Source organism: Sciurus vulgaris, assembly GCF_902686455.1.
Source record: "Sciurus vulgaris genome assembly, chromosome: 18".
NCBI lineage: Eukaryota > Metazoa > Chordata > Mammalia > Rodentia > Sciuridae > Sciurus > Sciurus vulgaris.
The window spans coordinates 22826359-22851609 of record NC_136479.1 but is presented as its reverse complement, the minus strand read 5'-3'; the positions used below and the strand labels follow the sequence as shown (position 1 = coordinate 22851609).

The 25251-nt window shown below is 48.8% G+C and overlaps 1 protein-coding gene and 1 pseudogene across 7 annotated transcripts; both read right to left on the bottom strand.

Moving 5' to 3' along the window:
- Positions 1 to 28: 28 nt before the first annotated feature.
- FBXL19 (F-box and leucine rich repeat protein 19) lies at positions 29 to 21133 on the bottom strand. 6 transcript variants are annotated; one of them, XM_079121627.1, is made up of 13 exons: positions 20637 to 21133; positions 20191 to 20340; positions 19079 to 19552; positions 16297 to 16497; positions 14734 to 14877; positions 14539 to 14625; positions 14228 to 14446; positions 13696 to 13728; positions 11890 to 12401; positions 4496 to 4659; positions 4240 to 4401; positions 638 to 856; positions 29 to 533 (listed from the first exon to the last, which is right to left on the bottom strand). In XM_079121627.1, the coding sequence occupies exons 3-13, from the start codon at positions 19118 to 19120 to the stop codon at positions 355 to 357; spliced, it is 1962 nt and encodes a 653-aa protein (XP_078977753.1). In that variant the 5' UTR covers positions 19121 to 19552; positions 20191 to 20340; positions 20637 to 21133; the 3' UTR covers positions 29 to 354. The 6 variants fall into 6 exon arrangements, with proteins under 6 accessions (XP_078977753.1, XP_078977749.1, XP_078977750.1 ...); XM_079121623.1 differs by having other exon boundaries at positions 36 to 533; positions 13567 to 13728; positions 20637 to 21127; XM_079121624.1 differs by lacking the exon at positions 20637 to 21133 and having other exon boundaries at positions 36 to 533; positions 13567 to 13728; positions 20191 to 20545.
- A 1718-nt stretch (positions 21134 to 22851) lies between these two features.
- Positions 22852 to 24416, bottom strand: LOC306649539 (large ribosomal subunit protein eL37-like; annotated as a pseudogene). The gene has a single exon. The product of its transcript is annotated as a large ribosomal subunit protein eL37-like (transcript).
- Positions 24417 to 25251: the final 835 nt, after the last annotated feature.

The window sequence follows — 25251 nt, the reverse complement described above, 5'->3', positions numbered from 1 at the left end:
TATCCTGTGTGTATTACCCTTTCCCCATTCTCCCTCCCTCAAACTTGCACCTTAACCCCCCTCCCACCATCCCTTTGGCTCAGCACCCCCCTGTACCTCTGACCCACTCCCCCCAGGGGATGGACAATGAAGCAGGTGGAAGGGGGAGATGGGAAGGAGAGACCCCCAGAGATATCAGTGCAGGAGGAAGAGAAGGGGGAGGCTGGCTCCGGTCCCTGGGTAGGAATCCCCAAGTCACAAAACTCAGGAATCCCAAGTCATGAGGTGGGTAACCTGGCCTCCCAACAGAGGATGAAATGAAGGCCCGAGGTCCAGGCTCCTGATGAGTCCTGGGGGAGGGTGGGGGGCACCCGACTAGCTGTCCTTGAGAAGTAGTTTCTCCTCTGGGCAGCGGAAGGGACCAGGAGGGCCGGCAGCCGCCAGCCGGGCACAAGCTTCAGGTGAGAGCTGGCGGCAGGAGCGCAGGTCTAGGCGGCGGAGACGTGGGCAGCGGCGGAACAGCGGGAGGCAGTGGTCTGTGAGGCGGTGGCAACCTAGGGACAGAGCCATGGCAGCTGAGACCAAGTAGCTGAGTAGGTGGTAGGCACTGGCCAAGGGAACCAGCAGGTTAGCAAGATGGACAGGGGACTGTGCTTACCAGCAAGATTGAGGTGTACCAGGGTCTCTCGGAGTGGGGAAGTGGGAGCAGTGAGGAGGTGGACACTGGGGTCCCCGACATGGGCGCAGTGGCTCAGGTCCAGGGCACTCAGCTGGGGCGCATGGCGCAGCAGGAGCCGCAGGGAGGCATCTGTCAGCTCCAGACCTGCCAAGCGCAGTTCGGCCACCCCCTGTAGCCGTCCACGACTCTCTGTTTGCCCTAGGCAGGTAAAGGAGATATTAGCATTCTTGGCCACTCCCATCCTTGCACCCAGGCACCAGAGGGCTGTCACCACCATGTTCCTTAACATCTATCCTAAACTTGCACCCATCACATGGGGGTCCCAATTTGCTGCACTCTATACATGGCTTGCTCTTCTCCCAAACAACCACACTCCCTGATCTTATCCGTCCACTGCTCACATCACCTTGTCACTGAGATTTTCCATGAGTACTCTATTTGAAACTCTTAACAGTATTCACAACCCTACCCAACCCTTTCCCTGCTGCACCTCTCAGCATCTGACACATTACTTTCTTCTTGTTCATCTTTCTCTCCCCTCCTTCAGTTCCATGAAGGAATTCTTGTTCATTGCTCTATCCCCAGTAATGAAACACACAATAGGGTGCTCTGGGTCCATATCACTCTTGCTTGAACTGCTCCCACGACCTCACTCCCTTTAGTCTCTTCTTTTTAGAATCCACAGAGCTGATCTCAAACTCAAATGTGACAATATCCTTCCTGTGTTAGAAACTGTGAGGACACTTCAAAGAAGTCCTGTCTCCTTGGTAGAACAATCCAATTTCTATAAGGTCCCACTCCTAACTCCTCTCCCTTACCCCCAAACACCTGACCTGAACCACATTCCACAAGTGGGCCGCCTGGGACCATTTATATTTAGTGCATTGCTTGGCTTTCAGAGCTCAGCAGCCTCCTCTTCTCTATCTCCATTGAGAAGAGCTCACATCCTTCCCTACTGCACCCAAAGCACCCAGTATGCCTTTCTTCTATTACCGGTTCCCAAACTCAAGAGGCTCAAGTCCTCTGAAGGGCTGGATTGCTGGCCCTATCCCAGAGTTGCAGCAGATTTAGTGTGAGACATCAGGGTTTAATTTGCTGACAAGTTTTCCTGTCATACTGAGACCACTGGGCCAGAGACCACATTTTAAGAACCTGAGCCTTGGGAGACAAGTTCTCTAATCATTATTCTTCTTTACAGATAAGAAAACTGAGGTTCAGATCATAAAGCTGTCATCCAAGATGACTTGATTATGAAGTAAGAGCCAGGAAACCTAGATCTGCTGACTTAGACTCCATCAGATGTCAGACTCACAAAACCAACCTCCAAAAATGTTTTATGGAATCTGCACAGTACTAAAACTTTTCTTGCATGAATGTCTAACACTACAAAAAGGATATTTTTATACAGAAATTTAGATATGGAGCTTTTCCTTAAAAAACTGATCTGACGGGCTGGGGAGATAGCTCAGTCAGTAGAGTGCTTGCCTTGCAAGCACAAGGCCCTGGGTTCAATCCCCAGCACTGCAAAAAAAACCAAACTGGTCTGACATCATTGGGCTACTACCCTTCCTGCCTGACAGTGATTGGCTGGAGTACGGCTGCCAGTGCCCCTCTCAAAGGTCCTGCACCAATGTGTCACTTCTGTTACTTGCCAGGCCACCTCTGTAGACATTGAACTTGGCATGTCCTGAATTTTACCCTCTCTTCCTATCTTTGGAGAGCTGAGAGCCTGGGAAGGCAGGTACATTTACAGAAACCCCCAAACTTGGGCCACAGCTAAAGGGCATTAGATCAAAGAGGTAATTTCTGGCTTGGAAGCAGGCGTGAGCATCAGTGAGGATTTCACTGAGGTGGTGGCATTTAAGCTTGGTCTTTGAGGGTTTGAACATGCAGCAAGGTATGAAAAGAAATATACGAGGCAGAGGGCAGGAGTCTAGAAGTAAAAGAACTTTACATTTTGCTGTAGGAATGCTACAGGGAGCCAGGGAGCCAGGAAGCCAGGAGAGGAAAGGTGGGAGGAAAATCTAACCTGCGCAACAGGCCTGAGGGCCAGGAAGGCTCCTTTCTGCAAGCTTCTGATAAAGGGCTTGAACAGGGGGCTGGGGAGATAGCTCAGTTGGTAGAGTGCTTACCTTGTAAGCTGGGTTCAATCCCCAGCACCGCGCCCCCCCCCCCCCGCAAAAAAAAAAGGGCTTGAACAGGGATGAATGAGACAGGAGAGGAGGGTCTGCTCTGCTTCTCAGCCAGCACCTTCTCACCTCATAGAATGAACACACTGCTCCCAATGCCCACCTCATCCTCCTGCCCATATCATCCCAGCTCAGTTCAATTCCAGTAAGAGAAAACCATGGGTAAGGGCTCTGGCCTGGTTATGCCTGACTTGCATCAGTCATTCAACCCCTTGTTGAATTAACTAGGCCTCTAGAGCCTTGTCCACAAAATGGGAAGAATCCTAGTTGCTTCTCTACTCTTTCCAGGGCTGCTGTGAAGCATGGTGGGGCAGAAAGAAGGGAACCAGGAAAGAACTGTGAAAGAACTCTGGGGGAAAAAAAAAAAAAAAAAAAAAAAAAAATATATATATATATATATATATATATATAGATCCTTTTAATTTTCTTATTTCAGGGCATAGCAAATCTCCTTTTGGAAATCTCTCCTCAAACCCGATCTCTCTCTTCCATCCTAATTATCTGTTTGCTCATTCAGTTCATCATTCAATAAGTATTTGCTGAGCAGACTACTGAGCAAGGTGCTAGGGTTAAGCACACAGAGCTGAACTGGAGGATTCAGCTTCATCAGATAACTTCCCACCTATACAGCACTATGCCAGGAGCGGCCTGTTCCCAAGGCTAAGAAAGACTCAAGAGTTCAAGGCAGAGACCAAGGAGTTAGTCAGGGAGACCTTCTAGGAGGTGGCATCTATGCCAAAGTCTAAAGGATGATTAAGTATTAATTACATGAAGGAGGATAGGACATTGAGGCAAGAAAAGTGGGAACTAGAAGGAACTTGGCAAAGAGGCTGAGGCGGCCAAATGCAGGGATGGCCTAGTTCAGTGGAACTCAGCCATGCAGGTCTCTATAGTAAAACACTTGTCTTTACCCAAAGAGATAAGGGAGGAGCAATGTAAGTTTAGAGAACAGGGGTGATATGGTCAGATACACTCTTCTGGATAGTTCCCCCAGCTCTAGTGTGAAGAAGAAACTGTGGAGGTCAGAAAAGATACATGAGCATCCCATCTGCTAGCTTTGCAAGGAGCTCTGAGGCCTCAGTGTCCCTACTCCTCACCTCACATACCTCCAACGTGACCAGGCCTCTGCTCCCAGTATAACTCTCTGCCAATATGGGCCTCCAGCCACAATGAACTGCTGATTGTGCCTCAAACACCCTGGGAAAACTCCAACCTTTCAAGACTCAGTCAATGGACATAGAAGGCAAATGAATGAATGATAAGCCAAGAAGGACTTTCCTATTCAAATTCCTATGTTCATACCTTTCTTCCAATACTTGTAACACCCAGTATAGAGACCTAGATCCCCACCTTGCCCAACCCATTCTACAGATGAGCACACAGAGGCCACACCTGGTTTAGTGTCTGGTGGAGGCAGCAGCAGCTCTCGGAGCTGGGAATCTTTAACATCCTCAATCCAGCGGAGGTCCAGGAGCCGCAGGGCTGGCAGTGGGGCTGAGCCAAGGGCAGAGACAGAGAGCCACGAGCAGCCAGAGAGCACCAACTCCTGCAGGCCTGGGGGATTTGTGGGGGTGAGGGTTAGGAAGCTGGACTCTATCCCAGGCTTGTCCCTGTTTCTACCCTGTCATGACTTGTCACCCCACCCTACCTTGCAGTCGGTTCAGAAGCCACATGAGCTGTTTCTTGGAGACACCTGTCCAGCTGAGGTCCAGGGCGCGCGGCTGGCGGCGAACTACCCCACTGAGCATGGGCGGGGTGAGTGACTTCCGCCTGCTCAAGTCCATTCTAGGCCACAGACGTTTGTCGTAGCACCTTACGGTCACAAGGGGGAGACAGAGACCACGTCCTCAGTTCTCAAGGAACCTACCAATCCTCACACTCCCAACAGTTCACCCCAGTTATCCACCCACCCACCCAGGCCCACCCAGACAGCCTGGTGTCAAGAAGTTCCAGGCTGTGGGCCAAGAGCACTGGGTTTGGGACCCAACTCCATCACTAACTGGATGCAAGACCCTGGGCAAGTCCATTCCTCTCCCTGAGCCTGAGAGGCCTCATTTATAAAATGAAGATAATGATCCAGACTCTGCCTGCCCCACAGGGCTGCTGTAAGATCAAATGAGGTAATTACAGTTTGTAGGCCTTACAGCTTTTAAAACATTCTGCCAAATAACTACACAAACACCATACACACTATTTGATGTAATGCCAAAGGGATCTTTAAGCAGCCCCCAAACCCCCTTCCTTTGGGTTTCTAGATTTCTCCCTTGCTATTACAGTGGCTTGCTCATTGGCACTTTTCATCCCCTCTACTAACCTCTGCCATCTTGATAGCCAGTTGCCCAAAGCTGGACTATGGTCCTGGTATTTTCTATCTTTGGTTATTGTGTTCCTCTAATTAGAATGTAAGCTCTACAAGGCCAAAATCGGCTTTTTTTTTTCTTTTCCCTTTTTTACTTCAGTAACCCCAGTATCCAACACTGCCAGCTATAAAGTACAAGTTATTTGTTGTACATTTAGTGAATGAATCAAGCCAGTGTGAAATACTTAAAGCTTCTACTGAGCACTTCCTTCCCACACACCTCACTTATATCTTTGCATTTATTCACTCAAGGTTTCTGGAAGGTCTGACAGGTCCCAGGTATTGAAGCTACAAAGACAAATGAGGTCTGAACAAAACTAAACAGGTTTCCTAATCCCAGCACTCTAATTGCTTTTACTAGTCTAACACACGGTGAATGAGAGGACTTCCCAAACTTATTTCACCAAAGAACCCTTCCCACCTCTTCTAAGGTAATGTATTAACACTTTATTGTACACTTAAGTTCCTCCTTTTTTTTGGTAACAGGGATTGAACCCACTGTGCCACACACACCCCGAGTCCTTTTTATTTTTTGAGATAGGCTCTTGCAAAATTGCCGAGGCTGGTTTCGAATTTGTAATCATCCTGCCTCAGTCTCCCAAGCTGCTGGGATTACAGATGCGCACCACTGTGCCTGGCTAAGTTCTTCAATTAGTTTGAGAACTGTCTTCTAATTCAGTTTCCGTGATGGCATATCAGGAATTTCCTCTGGACTAGATGGGCCTCGAAGTCATACCTACCCTCCCTCCCAACCCCCAAGATATTGAAGGGCTCTCCCTTCAAAAAGCCTTGGGCTGGAGGAAAGGTTCCCAAACTCCAGGCATTTGTTGTCCACTTATCTACAGAATATGACTTTATCCTTAAATCATCCCCTCTTTGCACTTAAAACCAGTTTTGTTTCACATAAATATAGTAAGCTTAAGAAATAAATACAAGAAAGACTACTAAATTCTAGCCAGAAGTTGCTGCGGCTTTAGGTTAAATCACTTTTGTTAAACAGAAAGATAAGCAAGTATCAGTGAGGTGCTAAAGATATAATAGCACCCAATAGTTTTTAAAAGTTGTTATTTCTCAAAACTGACAGAAGGATTAAACCATGGTTTTGTGTCAGGCAGTCTGGTAGGGTGATGTGCACTTGTATTCCCAGCTATTCACAGGACTGAAGCAGAAAGGGCTGGGGGAAACAGCTCAGTAGTACAATACCCCCCTCAATGCCCAGTACTGCAAAAAATCAAAACAAAAACAAACAGCAACAACAAAACCTGGCAGGCATACTCCAGAGCCTCAATATGACATTTCTGGAAATGCAGAAGCATTCACCAAGACTTCAACCTGAACAAAGCCCCTCTCCGACAGCTCCCCTCCTACTATTCCTCCCTCCCTTCTGGCATTCTAGTCTGCCCCTGATTCCTTCCACTCAAGCAATAAACATTTGCAAATCTCTCCAATTCCAAGAATGAAAAGGGAGCAGGGAAATCCTACCTTCAACCCAGCTTCTGCCCCCTTTCTCTCTTTCCACTCAGTGAAATCCTACTCTAAAGTCTCTCTCTGGGCCAGGGATATAGCTCGGTGGTAGAGAACTTGCCTAGCATGTGTAAGGCCCTGTGTTCAATCCCCATTACAATAAAAAACAAAACAAAACAAAACAAAAGAATAAACCCTCTCTCCTCCTCTCTGACCCAGTTGCAAATTCTAGCTCATCTGCCTCGGCTTCCTTGAAGCCCTACTGGAAATTGTCCACACTTGGAAGGGAACCTTCTTGGAGCATTCACCCAATTGTGTTTCTGCACCCTACTCTATAAGAGCCAGGCCAAACCACCTGCCTTGCACATAGATGCACAATACTGCTGGGTGCCAACACATTCTGGCATATGCTGTGCCTCTGCTGGAAAGGTCAATAACTCAAGACCCTTCAAGGCTTGGCTCCAGTACCTTAACTTCCAGGAAGTCTCCTTGACTCTTTCTTGGCTGGAGTCAATCAATTAGTTGCAGAACAATAGGGTTAAACTTGAGTGGCAGGCAATAATCTTTGAGGGTCCTACTGATACCATGTATCCAGTTCCCACTGGGCTCAGAGCAGTTAAAGATGACAGGGTTCTTGTTATACAATCAGGAGAGACACACAGTCTGCAGTAACTGAGGCAGTAAGGGACATGTAAGAGTCAACTTGGAGACTAGAACAAGGGTGCATCCCAAGGAGACAATGCCTGAACTGAGGCTGAGGCAAGCAGTTATTCTGTTATTTCCAGCAAGGGGAGGAAAGGAACAGGGTAGAGCCTGCATCTAGACCCAGGAGAGAAGAAACTCAAGAGAGCTCTGGGAACCTCAGGAGCAGGAACAAAGGGCAATTCATCCTATATAATGGTGATGATGACTACAACAGTAATAACGTGTTTATTCAGGGTTTACTGCAAACTAGGTACTATTCTTTGCATTAAGCATTTAACCTCACAACGGCCCTAGGAGATCATTATCATTCCTTTTTACAGTTAAGGAAAACAAGGCCCAGAGAGGTTAAGAAACTTGTTTAAGGTCCCACAGCTACTAAGTGTGAGCCAAGTCAGGTTTAAACCCAGCTGGTCTGAATGGAGAGAGCCTGAACTCTGAGCAGGAAGAGGCAGGACTGAGGCTGCACAGGAGGCCCAGGGTGGAGGTTCCATGTCCTGGAGGGCTGAATGCTAAGCCCCCAACTGTCATGGCCACAGAGCCCAAAGGTGAAAAGTATAAGCTATGGGGATCTAAATTCCAGCTCCACCACCTCTATGGTTGGGGTGACCTCAGGCAAGGCATGTTCCCCCTCTGGGCCTTCATTTCCCAAACCAAAAATCAAGGCAAAAGATAGCACTTAACTTCAAAGGTTTGCTGCAACAATGATGAGAGACTGTACATGGTAAGTGTTTACTGCCATCCTGGAACTAGGTTCATATCCTGAATTCCTATAGGAATTCACTGAAGGTGACAGGAGCTGTTGATAGGTTCTTTCCAAGCTAGGGACTGATAAGCCACGTGGCAGGAAGGACTTAAGAGCTGAAGCATGCCATCATCCTGGATAGGCAGGGCTTGATATCCAACTGCCCTAATCTATCCATCTTCTGCTTGACTCCAGCCAACCGTCTGACCAAGTCATCACCCTATTAAGCCCACCTGCAAACCCTACATTTTAGTCCTAAGCCTCATCTTGCAGAAGTTCCTGGGGGAAACAGAGTTGAACCAGTCCTAATTGTTCCCTGCAAGCATACCACCTCCTGGACACTGATCACAGTTAGTTCTTCCATCTCAGCTCTCTCAGCTCCCTGATGCCACCACTGTCTTCCAATCTGTCCACCCCCAGGCCTTTGCTCCCAATCCCAAATGGCCTTGACCTTGTGTTCCAGTCCCTCACTTGCCAACCTCTCTATCCATGTCCTTGAAGGTTCCAATTGTGGCAACTTGGTAACTCCTCCATGCCTCCCTGCCTGCTGCCCTCTCTCCCTTAGCTCTTGGCAGATTACTTCGCCTCCCAGTTCCAGGAGAAGATGAAAGTCACCAGACAGGAAAGCCTGCAACTTCCTGCTCTCCCACCTACAAAGTTCTCTCCAGCTCCACCCTCTACCACCTCTTTCCTCACACCATCCAAATTTTCCTCATTATTGTTTTAGTACCTACTCTATGCCAAGCACCATGCTAGAAATCAGGGACACTGCAGAAATAAATGGATCAAGTCCCTGACTTGGAGTTGACACTCTCAATTCCATGCAGTTTGGCTTTGATCCCTGCATTCCCACATATCACAGTCAAGGATACCAAGGTCTTCTAATAGCAAAATCAAACTGCTACCTCTTGGTCCTTGACTTCCCATGACCTTTCACCAACATCCACCACTGCTCCTCATTCTACCTTCCTCAATCTCCCATCTTTTTAGGGCAAACCTCCATCTTTGATCTATAATTCTTGGGCTGCTCTTTCTCTAACTCAAAAATACTGACATTCTATTCTCTGCTCTCACATTCCACGGTGCTACCTTTAAGTTGAAAACCCTGCACTCATCTTTTTCTCAAGCACCGAACTGGCAGATCCAGCAGCTGTCCTGGTTCTACTGGACTGGCCTAAAGTCCTTTCTGACCAAACAGGGCACATCTGAGATCTTTCATTTGCTCCTGGAACCTGCTTCTCTGTGATTCCCAAGCTTGGGGAATAGTGCTGTTACCCATTCAGGTTCCTGGGCTACAAACTCAGCTGAGATTTGTCCTGCTGCCCTTATGGCCAGTAAGTCACCAAGTCCAAGTCACTGTCCTTAAAAAGTTCTCAACCTGATCCCTTCCTCACTGTGCCTGCTTCTGTGCACAGACATGGGAAAGCCTCCTTACTTGTTCACTGCCTTAGTAAGTGTTTAGTACCCTTCAGGAGCTGTGCTAAGTGCTTTGCAGAAACTACCTCATTTAATCCTCATAAAGTAAATACAATTGGTCCTCAGTATCTGAGGGTTCCACTTCTGTGGATTCAACCAACTACAGATCAAAAACATTCAAAAGAACAACAACAAAAATTGCATCTGTATTTATACAGACTTTTCATCGTCACTCCCTGAACAATACAGTATAATAACTATTTACATAGCATTTACATTGTATTGGGTACCATAAGAATTATACAAATTATTTAAAGTATATGGGAGCTGGCTGCAGTGATGCAAGTCTATAATCTGAGCACCTCAGGAGGCTGAGACAGGAGAATCACAGTTTGAGGCCAGCCAGGGCAACTTAGTGAGATTGTTTCAAAATTTAAAAAAGAGCTAGGGATTAGCTCAATGGTAGAATCTAGCTCCTTGGGTTCAATTCCTAATATCATGAAAGGAAGAAAGGTAGGAAGGAAGGGAGGGAGGGGGAAAGGGAGGAAGAGTGACAGCAAACACTACCATTTTACATAAGGGACTTGAGCATCCTTAGATTTTGGTATTCTGGAGGGGATGTAGTCTAAGAACCAATTCCCTGAAGACACTGAGGAGGAATGTATTAATATGAAAACTGCATTACAGCCTCTCTGTTATGGCTACTTCCAGCCACAGGTCTCTCCCCTGAGGCAGAAATCTGTTCCTTTTCATTTCTGGGTCACAGGTGCCAAGCACAGAGCTGGTCTCTACAATTAATTCTCAATTAATATTTGAGTTGGGGTGGTAATCCCCAGCAACTTCTTTAACTATCTGCTTCTAAGTTGCAGACTGGGAGCTCTTCAAGGCACTTCATTGAGTGAGGATGAGGATCTATGTTCCAAGGACTGAAAGACTGAGCTTTCAGTAAATACTTATATAAATGAGTGAATAATAAAGATAACAAGATCACAGTTAAGGCCAAGTGTTTCTACCTCCCAGGTACTCTGCTCAGTTCCTGTATCAGATCACAAGAACATGAAGCGAGAGCTTTGATTATCCTAGTTTTATATATGAAGAAACTGAGACATGGGGAAGTTAAGAAACTGGCCCAAGGGCATACAGCTCATCAGAGGAAGAACAAGTCTATTGCAGGCAATCTGCCTCTAAAGCCTATACTCCAGCCCCCTTGCTTGGCACAGACCAGAAGCAGGAGCTAACTTCTAGATTTCATCCCAAAGGTCGAGGAATGAAGTCTGACTTCAGTCACTAACTTGCCCTATGGTCTTAGGTATCCCTTACTCGTTCACAGGGCTGCTACTATGAAGAACAAATCAGCTAAAACTTGTGATGCACTTAACAGGAAGCCCAAGATACAGTAAGAACTGGAAAAGAGCTTGAATTACTCACTTAGTAAAACATTTCTTCAGCATCTCTACTGCCCTTTGTCCCATGCTGGGGACATGAAGATAAAATAGACACAGTATGCGATGGGAACATGAAAATGAATAAATCAATGAAGGCTTGTCAACATGCCAAATGCCTCTGTGTGCTCCATTAAGGGAACACAGTGCTGTGGGAGTCTGATGGAGGAAAAATGTTAATACTTAGGAGGATGACTGACATTTCTGAACAACAAGGGTCAAGAGGCAGTGGGGAATCTGGGAGAACAGGGAGAAGATGATGGGCCAAGTCAGGAGATCTAAGCATGGCTGTCTCAGAGAGAGCAGGGGTTACTCCAATAAAGGGCTCTCATATAAAAACGGGACCAATAGTCAGACTGTCCTCAGAAGAGAGAGCATGAAAATGATGTGAGATAGCCAGGTTCAATGGTATATGCCTGTAAACCCAGCAACTTGGGAAGTTGAGACAGAAGGATCAAAGTTCAGAGATAGCCTCCATGACTTAGCAAGACCCTGTCTCAAAATAAAAAATCAAAAGGGCAAAGCACCCTTGGGCTGAATGCTCATACTGCATGGAAAAAAAAAAAGTGAGATAATTATTATAGCACTATGTTTACCACATGCTAACCACTCAATATAAATAACAACTATCATTAAGAGAAAAAATTCTGGAGCTAGAGGGCCTAGGTTCAAATTCTTGGTTTTAACACTTCTTCTCTACATGACCTTGAGTCTCAGCTTCATCTGAACAAGGAGGAATAACTTGCTCCTCACAAGGTTAAGAGGGTTAAATGAGCTCCTAAATGGAAAACAGGCTGCCCACAAATATTATGGAAGTATCACACTATGATATGTACATACTACAGAAGTATGAGGATCAGAGAGCTATGACAGGTCACAAAGCAAGTGAGACCTCAGGACTGTCCACCACTCACCAGCGGCTCCAAGTCCGGCAGACCCGCATGCAGATACACAGCTCTCGGGGCCCAAGGTGCTGGAAGACACGAAGCCAGGCAGCCCTGGGCAGAGGGTGGTCGGATCCAGCAGCCAAAGGCAGCGTGTCAGGCTCAGGGCTTCGAGGCGGGGGCCGTACCACATGCCGCTCCAGTTGTGGAGGCCGGGGTGGTGGGGCAGGGCCCAGGGGCCAGCTGAGCAAGGGCCCCCCACTGCCAGGGCGCACAGCCCGCCGTCCCCCGCGGTTCTCCTTCTCGCCAGAGCTGCCCCGGGCTGGCCGTCGCCCATTCCGGGCCTCGCCAGGGGCCTCATCCTCACTCAATGAAGTGCCTGATGAGTCGGAATCGGAATCCGAGTCCGAGGAGGAAGAAGAGGTGTCAGGCACCCGCTCCAACAGCTGGCACATTCGCTTAAAACGTTCTAGCTTCTCCCTTTGTGGGGACGGGGATGGCACTGCCGGGCCCTCAGCAGAGGCCAAAGGTGGCTTTGGTTTCTGCAAGAAGACAGGGAGAGGCTGTTCTAGGGCCTGGGACATACTTTCCCACCCCACTACCCACAAGGAGTCACCAGGGAATGAAGAGCCCAAGGGATAGTCCTGAGTTTCAAGCTGCTCCCAAACATGACACCTCAGCCATCTCTGGACTTCAGTTTTCTCATCTTGAATATGAAGACACTAATTTAAGAATTTAAAACCTTATGGAAAGCCAGGTGTGGTGGAGCACACCTGTAATCCCAGCAACTTGGGAGGCTGAGGTAGGAGGTTTTCAAGTTTGAGGCTGGCCTCAGCAACTTAGCAAGACACTGTCTCAAAATTAAAAATAAAAAGGACTGGAGATGTGGCTCAGTGGTAAAGTGGCCCTGGGTTCAATTCTCAGTACCAAAAATATATATATATATATAAATAAAAACCTATGAGTTTCAATGGCTCATGAACTCCTCAAGGCAGAAAAGAGAACAGTTAAGACACCTAGCTTGAATGCTGGCTTGTCTATCAACACTGAGAAGTCCATTTCATAGTTATTGACGTAGAACACCTAGACTAGACAATTCTTAGGATCTATTCCACAAAATGAGAATCCCTACCACGATCTAATTTAAGTGGCAACTTGGGCCATTCCTTTTAGACAAAGACACCCAACCAAATGGTATAAGCAGGTTTGAACACAATCAGATAGTATTTGCTTTGCTGTGGGACCTTGGGTAAGTCTTTTAACCTCTCTGGGCCTCATTAGGTAAACATTATAGTTTACAAAGTTCATTTACTTTCATTATGGCATTAGATTTATACAGTGCCATGGGGTGTAAGGTAGACAGCTTCATCTCCATTTTACAAATGAGAAAACTGAGGCTCAGGGCAGCTGACAAGTTGCCAAGACCAAACATAGTCAGTGGCTGGGTAGAAATTTGAATTCCTTTTAAGACCTGGAAAGATGAGGCAAAAGGGCCAGATGATATTTTAAGGGTTCTAGGGAAGTCAGGAGTTCTGTGGCTTCACCCAACACATTCTTCCACCCAACTCTTTCTAGGATACAGATGCCCTTTGGGGTCATGTGGGAATAGGACAGGACACAGTGAACAGGAAGGGACAATCTCAGTCTCTGTGGTGAAGGGTGGGGCAAGGAAAGGTGGGAAGGGGAGGGAGTAGGTCCGTGGCACACCTCCCAGTTCTCGGGAGGGAGCCCAGGGTGGCAGGACGAGAATGCCTGGCTTGGATTCAGAACCCTGGGGGGCAGAAGGCCAGGGCCGCCTGGGTCCGATCCTCGGAGGAGGCAGGCATCTCCACCCACCTTCTTCAGGTGCCTCTCTCGACCTCCTTTCACCTACCAGGGCAAAAGGAAGATATGGGGGAAGGGGAGACCCCATTAGGCCCTCAGTGCCCACAAAAATTAAAGTCCATGCCATCTTTTTAGACTACAAATCCCAGAAGCCCCCATCCCAGGGAGAACTCTGAGCATGCTCACCTTGTAACCAGAGTCCTGGCTCACTGAGCATGCTCTCATCTCCTCTTTCTTCCCCCTCAGGCTCTTTCCAGCCCCTCCCTCTTCCTCTGTAGCAGTTAGTTTGAGCATGCTCTCTCCTTTCTCCCTAACCCACCCAGGGCTCCTAAAGCTTCCCAGCCTATGCAGTTCCCCCTCACCTGTATTTTCCCTTCACCGTAAACATGGTCTACCCCCAACCACTCCTGAACTACATCTCCCAACAACTCTTGGAGAAACCAATAGAGCACAGTTCCCAGGCTCACCCCACCAAAAAAAATGGCCATTACTACAGCCCCAGCATGCCTTGAGCTAGACTTAGTGAGCATGCCCCATGGCTCACCTTTTTCCTTGGGGTGGGGGGCTCATTCCCTGCCTCCCTTTCCTTTCGTTTGGGGGGCCCAGGCATGTCCTCCGGGGAAGGCCCAGCAGGTAGAGGGCCCTTTCGCCTAGGCGGGGGCGGTGGAAGTGGCGGCTCCTCCGTCAGCTTCCATCCACTCCCTAGGCTGGCGCCCTCCTCACCGTTGTCAGCTCTGCGGCGGCCTGGCCCCTCACCTGAATCCTAGGGAGATGGAAGCTGGGGATGAGGCCCTGCACAGCTCCTGACCCTCTACCTATTGAGAGCCCAGAACCCTGCCTATCCCATTCCCCTACCTTGCTGGTGCGGCCTTCCTGGGTACAGCGAGGGCACTCCCAGCAGTTGGGGATCTCTGCATTGATGACACCCTCAGCCTTCCCCATCTGTAGGCAAAGGGCAGGGAGTGGATGGAAGATGCCAATAAACCCAGGGGCATATGGTCCACCTCCCTGACCCCTTACAATCTGTTCCAGGGTCCCCAGGGCCATCACCTTCAGGCAGCCAGGGTGGACGATTTCGTTGCAGATTGTACACTCCATGAGGCTCAAACCAAATTTCTCTTCCTCTCCCTCCACTGTGTCCTCCTTCCCAGCCTCCCCACACAAGAGGCACACAGCTGTGTGTGGGAGCACGGGCTGTTGAGGGAGAGGAGACATCAGGGACTCCAAAAGCAGGCTACAAGGGAAAGACTTTATTTTGGGGATCCTGGTCAGCTGCTGGGTGAGGTTTAGAACACATGGGCCAAGCTGAGTCAAATCCTGAATTTGCCTTTTTTTGGCCATACGACCTTCAGCAACTAATTAAACCTCAAGTCACTGTTTTTGCATCTGTACAGCTGGGCAAAGAATCTTTCCCTTGCCAGATTATTATAAAAATGAGATAATGCATGAGGGGCATTTGATACACAGTTGTAATTAATGTTGTGATTATTACAGCCAGTGTGACCCTGAAATTATGACTGGCATTAGGAAGGTAGAGAGACCACAGGCAAATTTTGACAATATTCAGAGAGGGCTAGAGAAGACATGACAGCAACTTAGGGTGATTCCGAGGTTGCTCAGTGGGCCCAAGAGTGCTCTGGATCCTACGGTAAACCCAATTTTGGCAAGACTCTTGGGAAAAATAAAGGTAGCTGCTGAATCTTCAGGAAAATGGGAGTAGTCTTCAGACAATGTGATTTTGGGAAGAACAATGGCAAACTGAATCAAATCAGGGATGCTGAAGGTTATGACAGGATCAAGGAAGACACAGGTAGAGGAAAAAGGAACAGGAAAGTGAGGCGAGGGTTTAGGGGACAAAGGATGAGAGGGGCTGTGTGGGGGAAGAGTCCAACCAGGAAAAAGTAGCTGGAGGAAGAGAGGGAGGTGGTGAGTGTGGGGAGGGGGATGCAGGATGCAGCTGGCTCCTCATGGCTGGTAGGGAGGGGCCATTCTCTGGAGCCCAGGGATGCTCAAAGGCTGAGGAAGGCAGGGAGGAAACCCTTGTTTCCCCGATACCTACTGTGTGTACCGGGTCTCATGGTAAGCATTCATATCCACGCCATTGTTTTAATCTTTACAACTCAGCAAAGAAAACATTCTACAGAGAAAGTACCTGAGATTCAAAGTAATTTGCTCAAGGTCACACAAAGGGGGAGCCTGGCCTCAAATCCAAGACCACCCTAATGGTGAGGAAGAGGCCAGAAAAAGACAAGAGACTTTTCCAGGAATCAGGTTTGGGGATAGATGGCCTTGTGCACAGAGACCACTGGGGAGATGCACAGCAGGGGCTGAGTTTTCTATGGGTCTCAGAGAGCTGGAAAGGGTGAAGGCAAGGACTGTCAATTCTACACACCATAATACTGCCCCTCATATAGCGATAAGGGCAAAAGTGGACATTTAAACAAATCAGTGAAAGAATGAAGTAAATAGCAACTCTACAATACACTCCAGGAAGCACCCACCAGCCATCCTGGAAATGTACTTGGAGCCAGTGTGAAAGATACTTTTGGACAGGAGTGCCCAGAGCTCTAAAGGGGCCCAACAGTGGGGAGCAGGAGGGGGGGCAGAACTCACGGCAGTGCACTGCCGGAGCAGGCACGACTGCTTCATGCGACCGGGCCCCCCAAACTTCTTCATGTCTCTGCAGAAGTGGCAGTCCCCGCACTCAGTTCGCACACAGGCTCGGCAGCGGCGGCAGCGGGTTCGGCGTCGGCGCGCTCCGGCCCCCGGCCCCCGGCTGCTCGACGACATTGGGGGCGTCAGCAACGCCGAGGGCTGTTGGTAGATGGTAGCAGGGTCAGATGCGCTCAATGGAGCCGGGGCCCAGGAGACTCCTGGCAGCTCCCTCCAATCATGGGCAGCCAGAGCCTGCCCTTCTACCTAGGGGAAAAAGGTCACCCCTTCTGTGTGAGTGTCAAGGGGTAGGGGCCACTCCCTCTACTCAAGGTCTCTCTCCCTACAGCAGCTCATCCAACTCCTCTGGGATCCATGAAAACTGACTTCCTGACCTTACTCCTCCTCTGACACTTCCTTAGTGCCCATTTCCTAATCCAAAGAAGAGAGGCCTTTCCTCTGACATTCCCAAGCCAAAGCTCCTCAGAAAGGCAAGCAACTCCTAGTCTGTGGCATTACCTTGAGAGGTACCAACAGTTCCCCTGGTATCCAAATTAAAACACCACAGGGTCTCCCCAGTCTAAAATGCCCCGATTTACCTTCAAGACACCCACAGATTCCTCAGTGGAAACACCAGATTGACTGTTCATTCTCTCCTTCCTTTCTCTTTCTTATAGGTAACATCATCCAATTGCTTTTCCCCCCAAATCTCCACAACGTCATCAGACGCAATGGGATTTTTGCCGCCCTCCATCCCTAATGACCCACTCTGCCCCCGAACTTCCCAGGACTCTGATATCCCCAAGATGCTTCTTCAAAGTTCCTTCTCAGCCCAAGATCTCAATTCCTCTGTTCCCCACAGAGGTCCCTCTTCTTCTGGACATCCTCTAGGAGCCCTCAGGTCAACCTGGGCAATCTCCCAGATTCCTTGGGATTCTAGAATCCAGCCTGACATCTCCCACAAAATCAGGATGGGCTAACACTTAAGAATCCCCAGCTTTCCAAGGCTGCTTTCCATCCCTAATTGTCTGGAATCCCTGGGGCCCCCCTCCCCATGGAAACCAGATCCTCCAAGATCCCACATGGACTCAGCAGGCCTGGAGGGTCTCTTCCCAGTCAGCCTTACCCTGGCTTCCCCCTTTCCAGGGACTTCCAGACCCATCCATGGGGGTAAGGGGCCCTCCAGCGCTCCAGGGGAGGGGCCTAGAGGGCGGCGACTGCAGGCGGGGATTGGGGGGGTCTGCAAGGGGAAGCAGGGTCTGGGAAGGAAGGCCAGTTCCCCAGGGTTGAGAGGTTATAGGAAAGAGAGCTGGAGATGAAGAGTTTGAAGAGAAGGGAGAGGGAGGGTGAGGCTGGGGGCGGGGAAGGTAGAGAGAGAGGCCGGGCTGAGGATGAATGGGAGTGGGAGCTGCCCAGGTCTGGGGGTGAGGAGGAGCCGCATGAACCCACCTCACACGTGTCCCGGGAGCCATCTCTCCCTTCTCGGCAGCTCCCGGCGGGTCGGCGGCCATCGGCGGCGGGGGGGCCGGGCGGCGCGGGGCGCGGAACGCTCAGAACGCCGGGGTCCACGGCCCCCCGAGGGCGCTCGGCCCCTCCCTCCGGCGGAGGCCGGGACGGCGGCGAGTGGAGATGGGGGGCGCCGGGGGCGAGGCCCTCCCACGGGCTGCGGCGCGGCCCTTCCAGGGGGAGTTCCTGCTCTGGGGGGCTCAGTCCCTCAGCCCCCCCAGGCCAACGGGGGCTCCTCGGGCGCAGGGTGCTTAGCTTCTTCCCGGACCCCACTCAGTCCCGGGTCCGGGTCCGAATCCCAGATCCCCTCCCCCCACCCCGCCCCGCCTCTCCCTGCGCCCCGGCCCTTTAACTGGCCCCTTCCCGGCTCCCACTGCCCAGGGGTTCAGGGACCGGCCTCGGCCCCCCACCGTTTCCGGGGTTCAAGCCCCGCCCACCGCCGGTTCCCGGGGAGGGGGGGGTCGCTGTAACCTGCCCCCCTCCCCTGGGCCCGCCCCTGGACTGCGGCCCCCTGCCCTACAGCTACAGGGCGAACCAAGGGGGGTGAAGGAAGCTGCTCCGGCCCCGCCCCCCCAGCCCGCGCGCACCTCCGCCCTCCCCCCCCTCCCCCCAGCGCGCGACCCTCGGGAGATAGGGATTTAAATATAATTTGAATAAGCCCCCCTCCTCTAGCGGGAGGGTAGAAGGAAAGGATGGAAGGGAGCAAGAAAAGGGGGAGGGGGCAGTTGGGGTGCCTCAGCCCCCCTGGTCCCCCAGCCCCGCGCTGCTTCGGCCCGGGGCCCTGGCCGCCTCTCTCATCCCTCCTCAGCTCCTTCCTCCTTCCTTCTCTCTTCCCCCTCCCCTCCCTCCTTCTTCCCTCCTCCTCCTCCTCTTTACTCCCTCCTTCTCCCAGAGGAACCCCGCCCCCTGCCCCCTCTTTCCTCCACCACCTCCACTTTCCAGGACGAACGCGTGCAGGGCACGATGGGAGTTGTAGTCGGGCGGACGCTGGCGCTACCGTGAGAAAAAAGGGACGCTGGGACCAGCGGGTACTACAAACAAGATGGCAGAGGGCGTGCCAAGCCGGGAATCAAGGATGCCGGGAGTTATAGTCCGGTTGCCCCGAGGCTTCCCGTTGCAGAACATAGAGAAGGAGCGGGAACGATGACTACAACCAAGATGGCCTTCTCCCCTGACCCGACCTCCTTCCCAGGCATTCACACGCCCTCCTGTCCACAACCCTCCGCGTGTGTAATACCTGACGGGAGTCGCAGTCCATCTGCTGCCTTCCCGCTGCCATTTCTACTCGTCAGGAACAATGGAAAGGTGAAAAGAAACGAGGACTACAAGCAAGATGGCGGAAGAGGGGCGTACACCTGACTAGAAGCCGATCTTATGAGGTGCGATGGGAATAGTAGTTTTCTAACCTTCTAGTATTCCTTAAGAATGGCGGAACCGGTACGATGAAGAGACTACCATAAAGATGGCAGGCTACCTAGCCTCTCCTGGCCGCTTCATTCTGCCACCTTGGGCACCTCGCCCGCCTGTAATATCAAAATCCCGCACCCGGTGGCGCAGAGCCTGACGGGAGTTGCAGTCTTCTCGGCTCCCCTCTATTATCTTCAGTTCAGACAATGGAAGGGAACGGGGCGGGGACTACAGCCAAGATGGCGACCAAGGGAAAGAAGGGATGGCGGCATGGGATTTGTAGTCCAACCGCTAAGGATATTCCCTGCGGAAATGGGAGAAAGGACTACGGTAAAGATGGCAGCCTGGTCACCCGACCTCCGCGCGAGTGCCTGCTGGGGGACGTAGTCCCTTTCTGAGCTCTACAGAGAAAGGACGTTGGCTGTTGAAAAGTGCATCACCGCGGACATGCCTAATTGAGAGCCACGGAAACGGAACGTCTCTTTCCGCCTCTCCTCGCCATCCCTTTCTGAATGGCCTGCAGGGAAATGTAGTCCCAAGCTTTCACTCGCCAGTGGAGAATTGGTGTCACCAGTGGGTAACGGTGCGGGTGAGGGAGAAACGTCTGAGAAATCCAGGAATATAGAATGCCCGCCTCCCCGTGTGGTGAGGATTTCGTATTCAAAGGAAGGCTCTTAAAGGAAAGCAACAGTAGTCAGTATTGTCGCGACAAGGGAGGCGTGGTTCTCGCGGAAAGTACTCAACGCTGTTTTCCCTGGGAAAGCTCGGACGCCTCAGACCCAATGCTCGTTCCCCTAAACCTCTGGGAATCCAGAGGTTGTATTTTACAAGTCACGAGGCTCCAAGGAAAAGACTCAGGAGTTACACAGAATCCCCGCCCCGCCCTGGGAAGTCCCCAAACCTCGGTTTTCTCACCTGAAAATTGGGGATGATGATACCCACCTCGAAGCAGAGTTAGGAGTGTTAAGACAGTGTTCACGAAAGTGCCCAGCTCTGGCACGGGGCACGTGACGGTAGTTCCTTTTTCGAGGTCCCTTCCAGCCCAGCCGTTCTGGGAGCCCAGGAATCCATCATGCCGGACACAGTTAGCCTCTATGAGAAGAAAACTGTGACGGGCAGGCTACCCCCATCTTGAGTCGCCCCCTCTCCGCCCTCCTCATCTGGGTCCTCCAGCTTTCATTACCTATCGCTGCTCCCAGGGGGCGCCCATTCTCCATTTAATTGAGTTCCTACCAACTGGCCAAATTCCTCAACCTGAAATTGTAGGCGCGCTGCACGCTGCCCACTCTAATGCCCTGCCTGATTTCCTAGTCAACCTGGGAGGCGTCTCCTTAGACCCTCAGTCGCTAATGCAAATGGAACTGCTTCCCACCTCTGTGTTGTCTTACCTGCCTTCTAGATCTTCTTCCGCCTAGAAAACTGCTCACTGCTGACCCCAAGCCAGCCCCCTCTGCTTCCCTCTCTCTACTGCATTTGGGGGCCCTGCGGAAGACTTGGTGGGTGTGGTTTTGTCAGGGAAGTTAACGCTGGCCAACGTAGTGTAAAGTCCCAAGTTTGCAGGGACTAGACTTAGACTGAACTGAGGCCCGTTGCATTTCGCACTATCAGAAGTCCTAATTCTTGGCTTCGGCTTCCACTGAATTTCTAGTCTGCTTTTTATCCTAACAACTTTAACATAGCTTCAGGGCTTTCTCAAGTGCTTTTGCTGGACTTGATATACCCTTTCCCACCTCCTATCCCACATCTCCACCCAGTTCACTGTTTAATCTTTGGATCTCTGTATGCCACTGCCCCAGTGAACTTTCCTGTTATCCCCACATGAAATTCATCCAATCACTGTCTGTTCCACTAGCCTGTAAATTTTATGAGGAGTCCACATGTTACTAAGGGCTTTCAGCATCTCATTTGATCCTCATAAGAATCCTATAAGGGTAGAATCCCATTTTATAGATGAAGGGAACTGGGACTTTTACCTGTACACAGCAAATGAGTGATAGAGCCAAAATTCAAAACCAGAGCCCAAATACAATGCTCAGAACTACTACAATAGCCATAGACTGATCAAATCCAGCTATGTGTTTTTAATTTAGCACAGATAGCAACAACAAATTTCTTGTATAAAAATGGATTTCTAGGGCTGGGGAGTTGGTAGAGTGCTTGCCTCACAAGCATAAGGCCCGGGGTTCAATCCCCAGCACCGCAAAAAATTAAAAAAAAAAAAAAAAAATGGATTTCTAGTTTCTCTTGAAAAATCCTGAAATCTAGCTGTAACTGAGCAGTGGCTACCCCTAATTTCCTCCAGTCTTCTCCCAGCTTACTTGAGACCTAGCATAATCATTGTGGGGCCCACTCCTATCAATGGAGACCACCAGAATAAACCTATTGATGCCAAAGACCAATTTTTATACTGTATATAGCAGCTGGGCACTGTGCCTACACCCACAGCTGGGTGGGTAGAAGGTGACAGTGAGGTTGCATATAAAGATACAGGAAAGGCTGAGGGTGAAGCTCAGTAATAGATCATTTATCTAAGCATGTGTGAGGCCCTGGGTTCCATCCCCAGTACTGAAAAAAAAAAAAAAAATTTTCCTTCATAAGTGAAATTTTACCATGAGCAGATATTATTTGTATACTTAAAACAAGTTGAACATACTATAATCTAGCCACATTTATATTAAAATATAAAGACAAAACAGCCTGGAAAAATGGTGCATGCCTATGGGCAGAAAGATCACAGGTTCAAGGACAGCCTCCCCAACTTAGGCTGTAAGCAATTAACAAGACCCTATCTCAAAAAGGGCTGGGGAGTGTAGCTCAGTGGTAAAGTGCTCCTGGGTTCAATTCCCAGTACAATAAAATAAAATATAAAGACAACAGCCAGACCTTAAACATAAGTGAATGCAGGGAACATAGAACCAATAAGTCCTTTTTCCTTTGTACAAAAATGTAGTCCTAGTGACTTGGGAAGCTGAGGCAGAAGGATTGCAAATTCAAGGCCAGCCTCAGCAAATTAGCGAGACTTTGTCTCAAAAAAGAAAAAGGACTGGGGATATAGCTCGGTGGTAAGTGCTCCTGAGTTCAATCTCCAGTACCGCAAAATAACAAAAATGATGTTCTCTGTCTTACTTATGTGTTTGGTCTTAACCTTTTGAAGGATGGCTAAGGCCATTTGATAATGGTGGTTTCCTTTGTGAAACCACATAGGAAATCACATAGGGTGGAGGGGCTGAAGATCCGTTTCAGAAACAGGTCATGCCTTCCAGTCTTCAGGCAGAAGCTGCTAAAAGGAGGACACCTGCCTTCTTTCAAAACTGCTACCTTGGAAATGCATGCATTGAATTCAGAAGACGGAGTGGCCCGGTTCCTTTTTTTTTCCAGTACTGGGCATTGAACCTAGGGTCATTCTATCACAGCTACATCCCTAGACCTTTTTTTTTTTTTTTTTTTAAAGCACTTTTGAAAACCAGAACATACATACATTTATTTATTTATTTATTTATTTATTTATTTATTTTTTTGGTGCTGGGGATCGAACCCAGGGCCTTGTGTTTACAAGGCAAGTGCTCTACCGACTGAGCTATCTCCCCCGGAACGTTTATTGATTTATTGAGTGGCTAATGGTTGAAACTCTCCTGGTGAACTGGATGCTGCAACAGCTGCCCTCTTGGGTTTAAAAGTTGTTCCTTTAGGGAATCCATGCCTGAATCTGTATTAGACAATTTTTAGGTGCCTCATTCCGAAAGGTGTTTTGTCTCTTTTTAGCCTTGGCACTCCAGTTAAATTTTTCTTGTGCCTGCCAGGGTAGTCACATTTGCCACAGGTCAACTTCTGAAGATGGTAGCCTTAAAGCCACAGCGGCGGCACAGTGTGCACATCTTATTGCAACACTTTCCAAATGATGTCTTTCCTTTCTTCATCTCTCTTCTGCCACTCAGACCAAAGAGACCTGAAGAGAAGACACTTCTGCTAGATTGCTCTCAGAAGCTTCTGCCCAGGGAATTACTCCATTCCTTGTCCTTTAATTTTTTATTTTGAGAAAGGTTCTCACTAAGTTGCCCAGGCTGGTCTCAAACTTCCTATCCTCCTGCCTCAGCCTCCCAAGTAGCTGGGATTATAGGTGTGCACCACCACCCCCTGCCTGAAGTTCCTTTTTAGCAATAGTTACTCTTCCTTCTCAATCTCTTCTGGGTCTCTGTAGAAGTTCACAGCTTCTGTATCAGGGTAGGCTGGGGTATGCTGCAATAACAACACGTCTAATGTTGTTCAGTGTGGGCAATCTGTGCCTTGACACTCAGGAAATAAGGCCAAGGGGAAAGGTTCCATCTCCATGTGAACTTCCATTGTCACCATCAGAGGTGAAGGAGCATTTGGTGAAACACACCTTTTATAGCTTCTGCCCAAAAGTGACACATAACAGTTCTGCACACATTTTATTAGCCTATCACATAGCCATACTTAATTCAAAGGAGTCAGATATGGGAACTCTTTCCACATGCCTGGAAAGAGAGGAGCTGGAAAACTTGTGGATGGCTCTAATGACTAGTACAGCTTCCTATGGGTTCTAGGGGAAGTTAGTTGCAACATATAGAAGGCCACAACCATTTTCTGGGTTAGCGCCCACTTCAGGGACACAGTCACATGGGTTGGCAGCATCCACACAGAACAGAGAGGAGTCTGATTTAAACTGAACTATAAAAGGCAAGTGAAGAGAAAATGCCTCAAGTGAGAAGTTGATTGTCAATCTTAAGGTCAGGAATCATCAAGAACCCAAGTTCCCTGAAAGCCAGATAGGTCTGGTTAGTGAAAAATCCCAGAAGTGACATGCCCAGCTATGCAAGTGTCTTCTGATTGCTTCAGTAGAGTTTATTGGTCAGTGTTCCTGGAGGAGAAGGTGTCAACAATAGCCAGGTTTCTTCTCTTTTGAGACAGGGTCTTCCTAAGTTACTTAGGTTGGCCTGGAACTTGCCTCAGCCTCCAGAGTCACTAGAATTACAGGAATGTACCACAACTGGTAACTGGATTTCTACTACTAGTAGAAATTTCTTCCTGAACTTCTTTATATTATAGGTAATATCACATTTATTTTTACAGATGTTCCTTTCTGTTTAAGGACTAAGATCAATGCGCTTAAGTGGGTTCCTGAAGCAGGGGCTGTGGACATTGTAAAAGTTGCCCATTTTATTTATTATTATTTATTTTTATTAATGTACTTTTTTTTTTTTTTTTTTTTTACCTTTTTACTTATTTTTTATTTTGAGACAGGGTTTTACTAAGTTGCTGAGGTGAACTTTGAACTTGCCACCCTCCTGAAGGCAAAATACTTCTGATGGCAAGGGAGCCTCAGAAAACTTGAGTCTTCAAATTTTCAGTTTTGTCAATGTTCAACAAAGCATAAGTATTCCAAGTTTCATGGTTCCATTGATTGCAAATTGGTCACCAAAATCACACATGAAGAAACTCAGACTGAATTCAACTGTCACTGTAATTCATCAACTCACAGAATTATTAAATGTTGAAAGAATTAAAATAAATTATATATATTTAAAGTGCAAAATCTGATGTTTTGACATATAAGTGTACCATGGAAACCATCACAATAATCACAATGGTGAGTGTATCCATCACTCTTGAAGTTTCCTTATGACCTTTTGTAATCTTTCTCACTTGCCCATATTCAATTACTCATCCTCTAGAAATCATTGATCTGCTTTCTGTCACTATAGATTGGTTTGCATTTTCTGGAGCAGGGATTGGCAGGTATTTCCTATAAAGGGCCAAATAGTAAATATTTCAGGTGTTGCACGACAATAGTCAAAAATTAGGATCTGTAGCCAGGTGTACTAGCACATGCCTAAAATCCCAACAATTCAGGAAGCTGAGGTTGGAGGACCAAAAGTCTTGAGTCCAGTCTCAGCAACTTAGTGAGACCCTGTCTCAAAATTTAAAAGAAAGGGCTGGGGATATAGCTCAGTTGATAGAGTGCTTGCTTGCAAGCATAACACC

Bases quoted from the DNA above. Each gene is read 5' to 3' on its own strand.
- FBXL19 (XM_079121623.1), bottom strand. From the start codon at position 19,120: ATGGCAGCGGGAAGGCAGCAGATGGACTGCGACTCCCGTCAG. The intron at 14,626-14,733 runs GTGATGGCCCTG...CTTTGCCTACAG, and splicing joins TCCACCCTGGCTGCCTGAAG to ATGGGGAAGGCTGAGGGTGT. The intron at 534-637 runs GTAAGCACAGTC...CTCTGTCCCTAG, and splicing joins GGTACACCTCAATCTTGCTG to GTTGCCACCGCCTCACAGAC.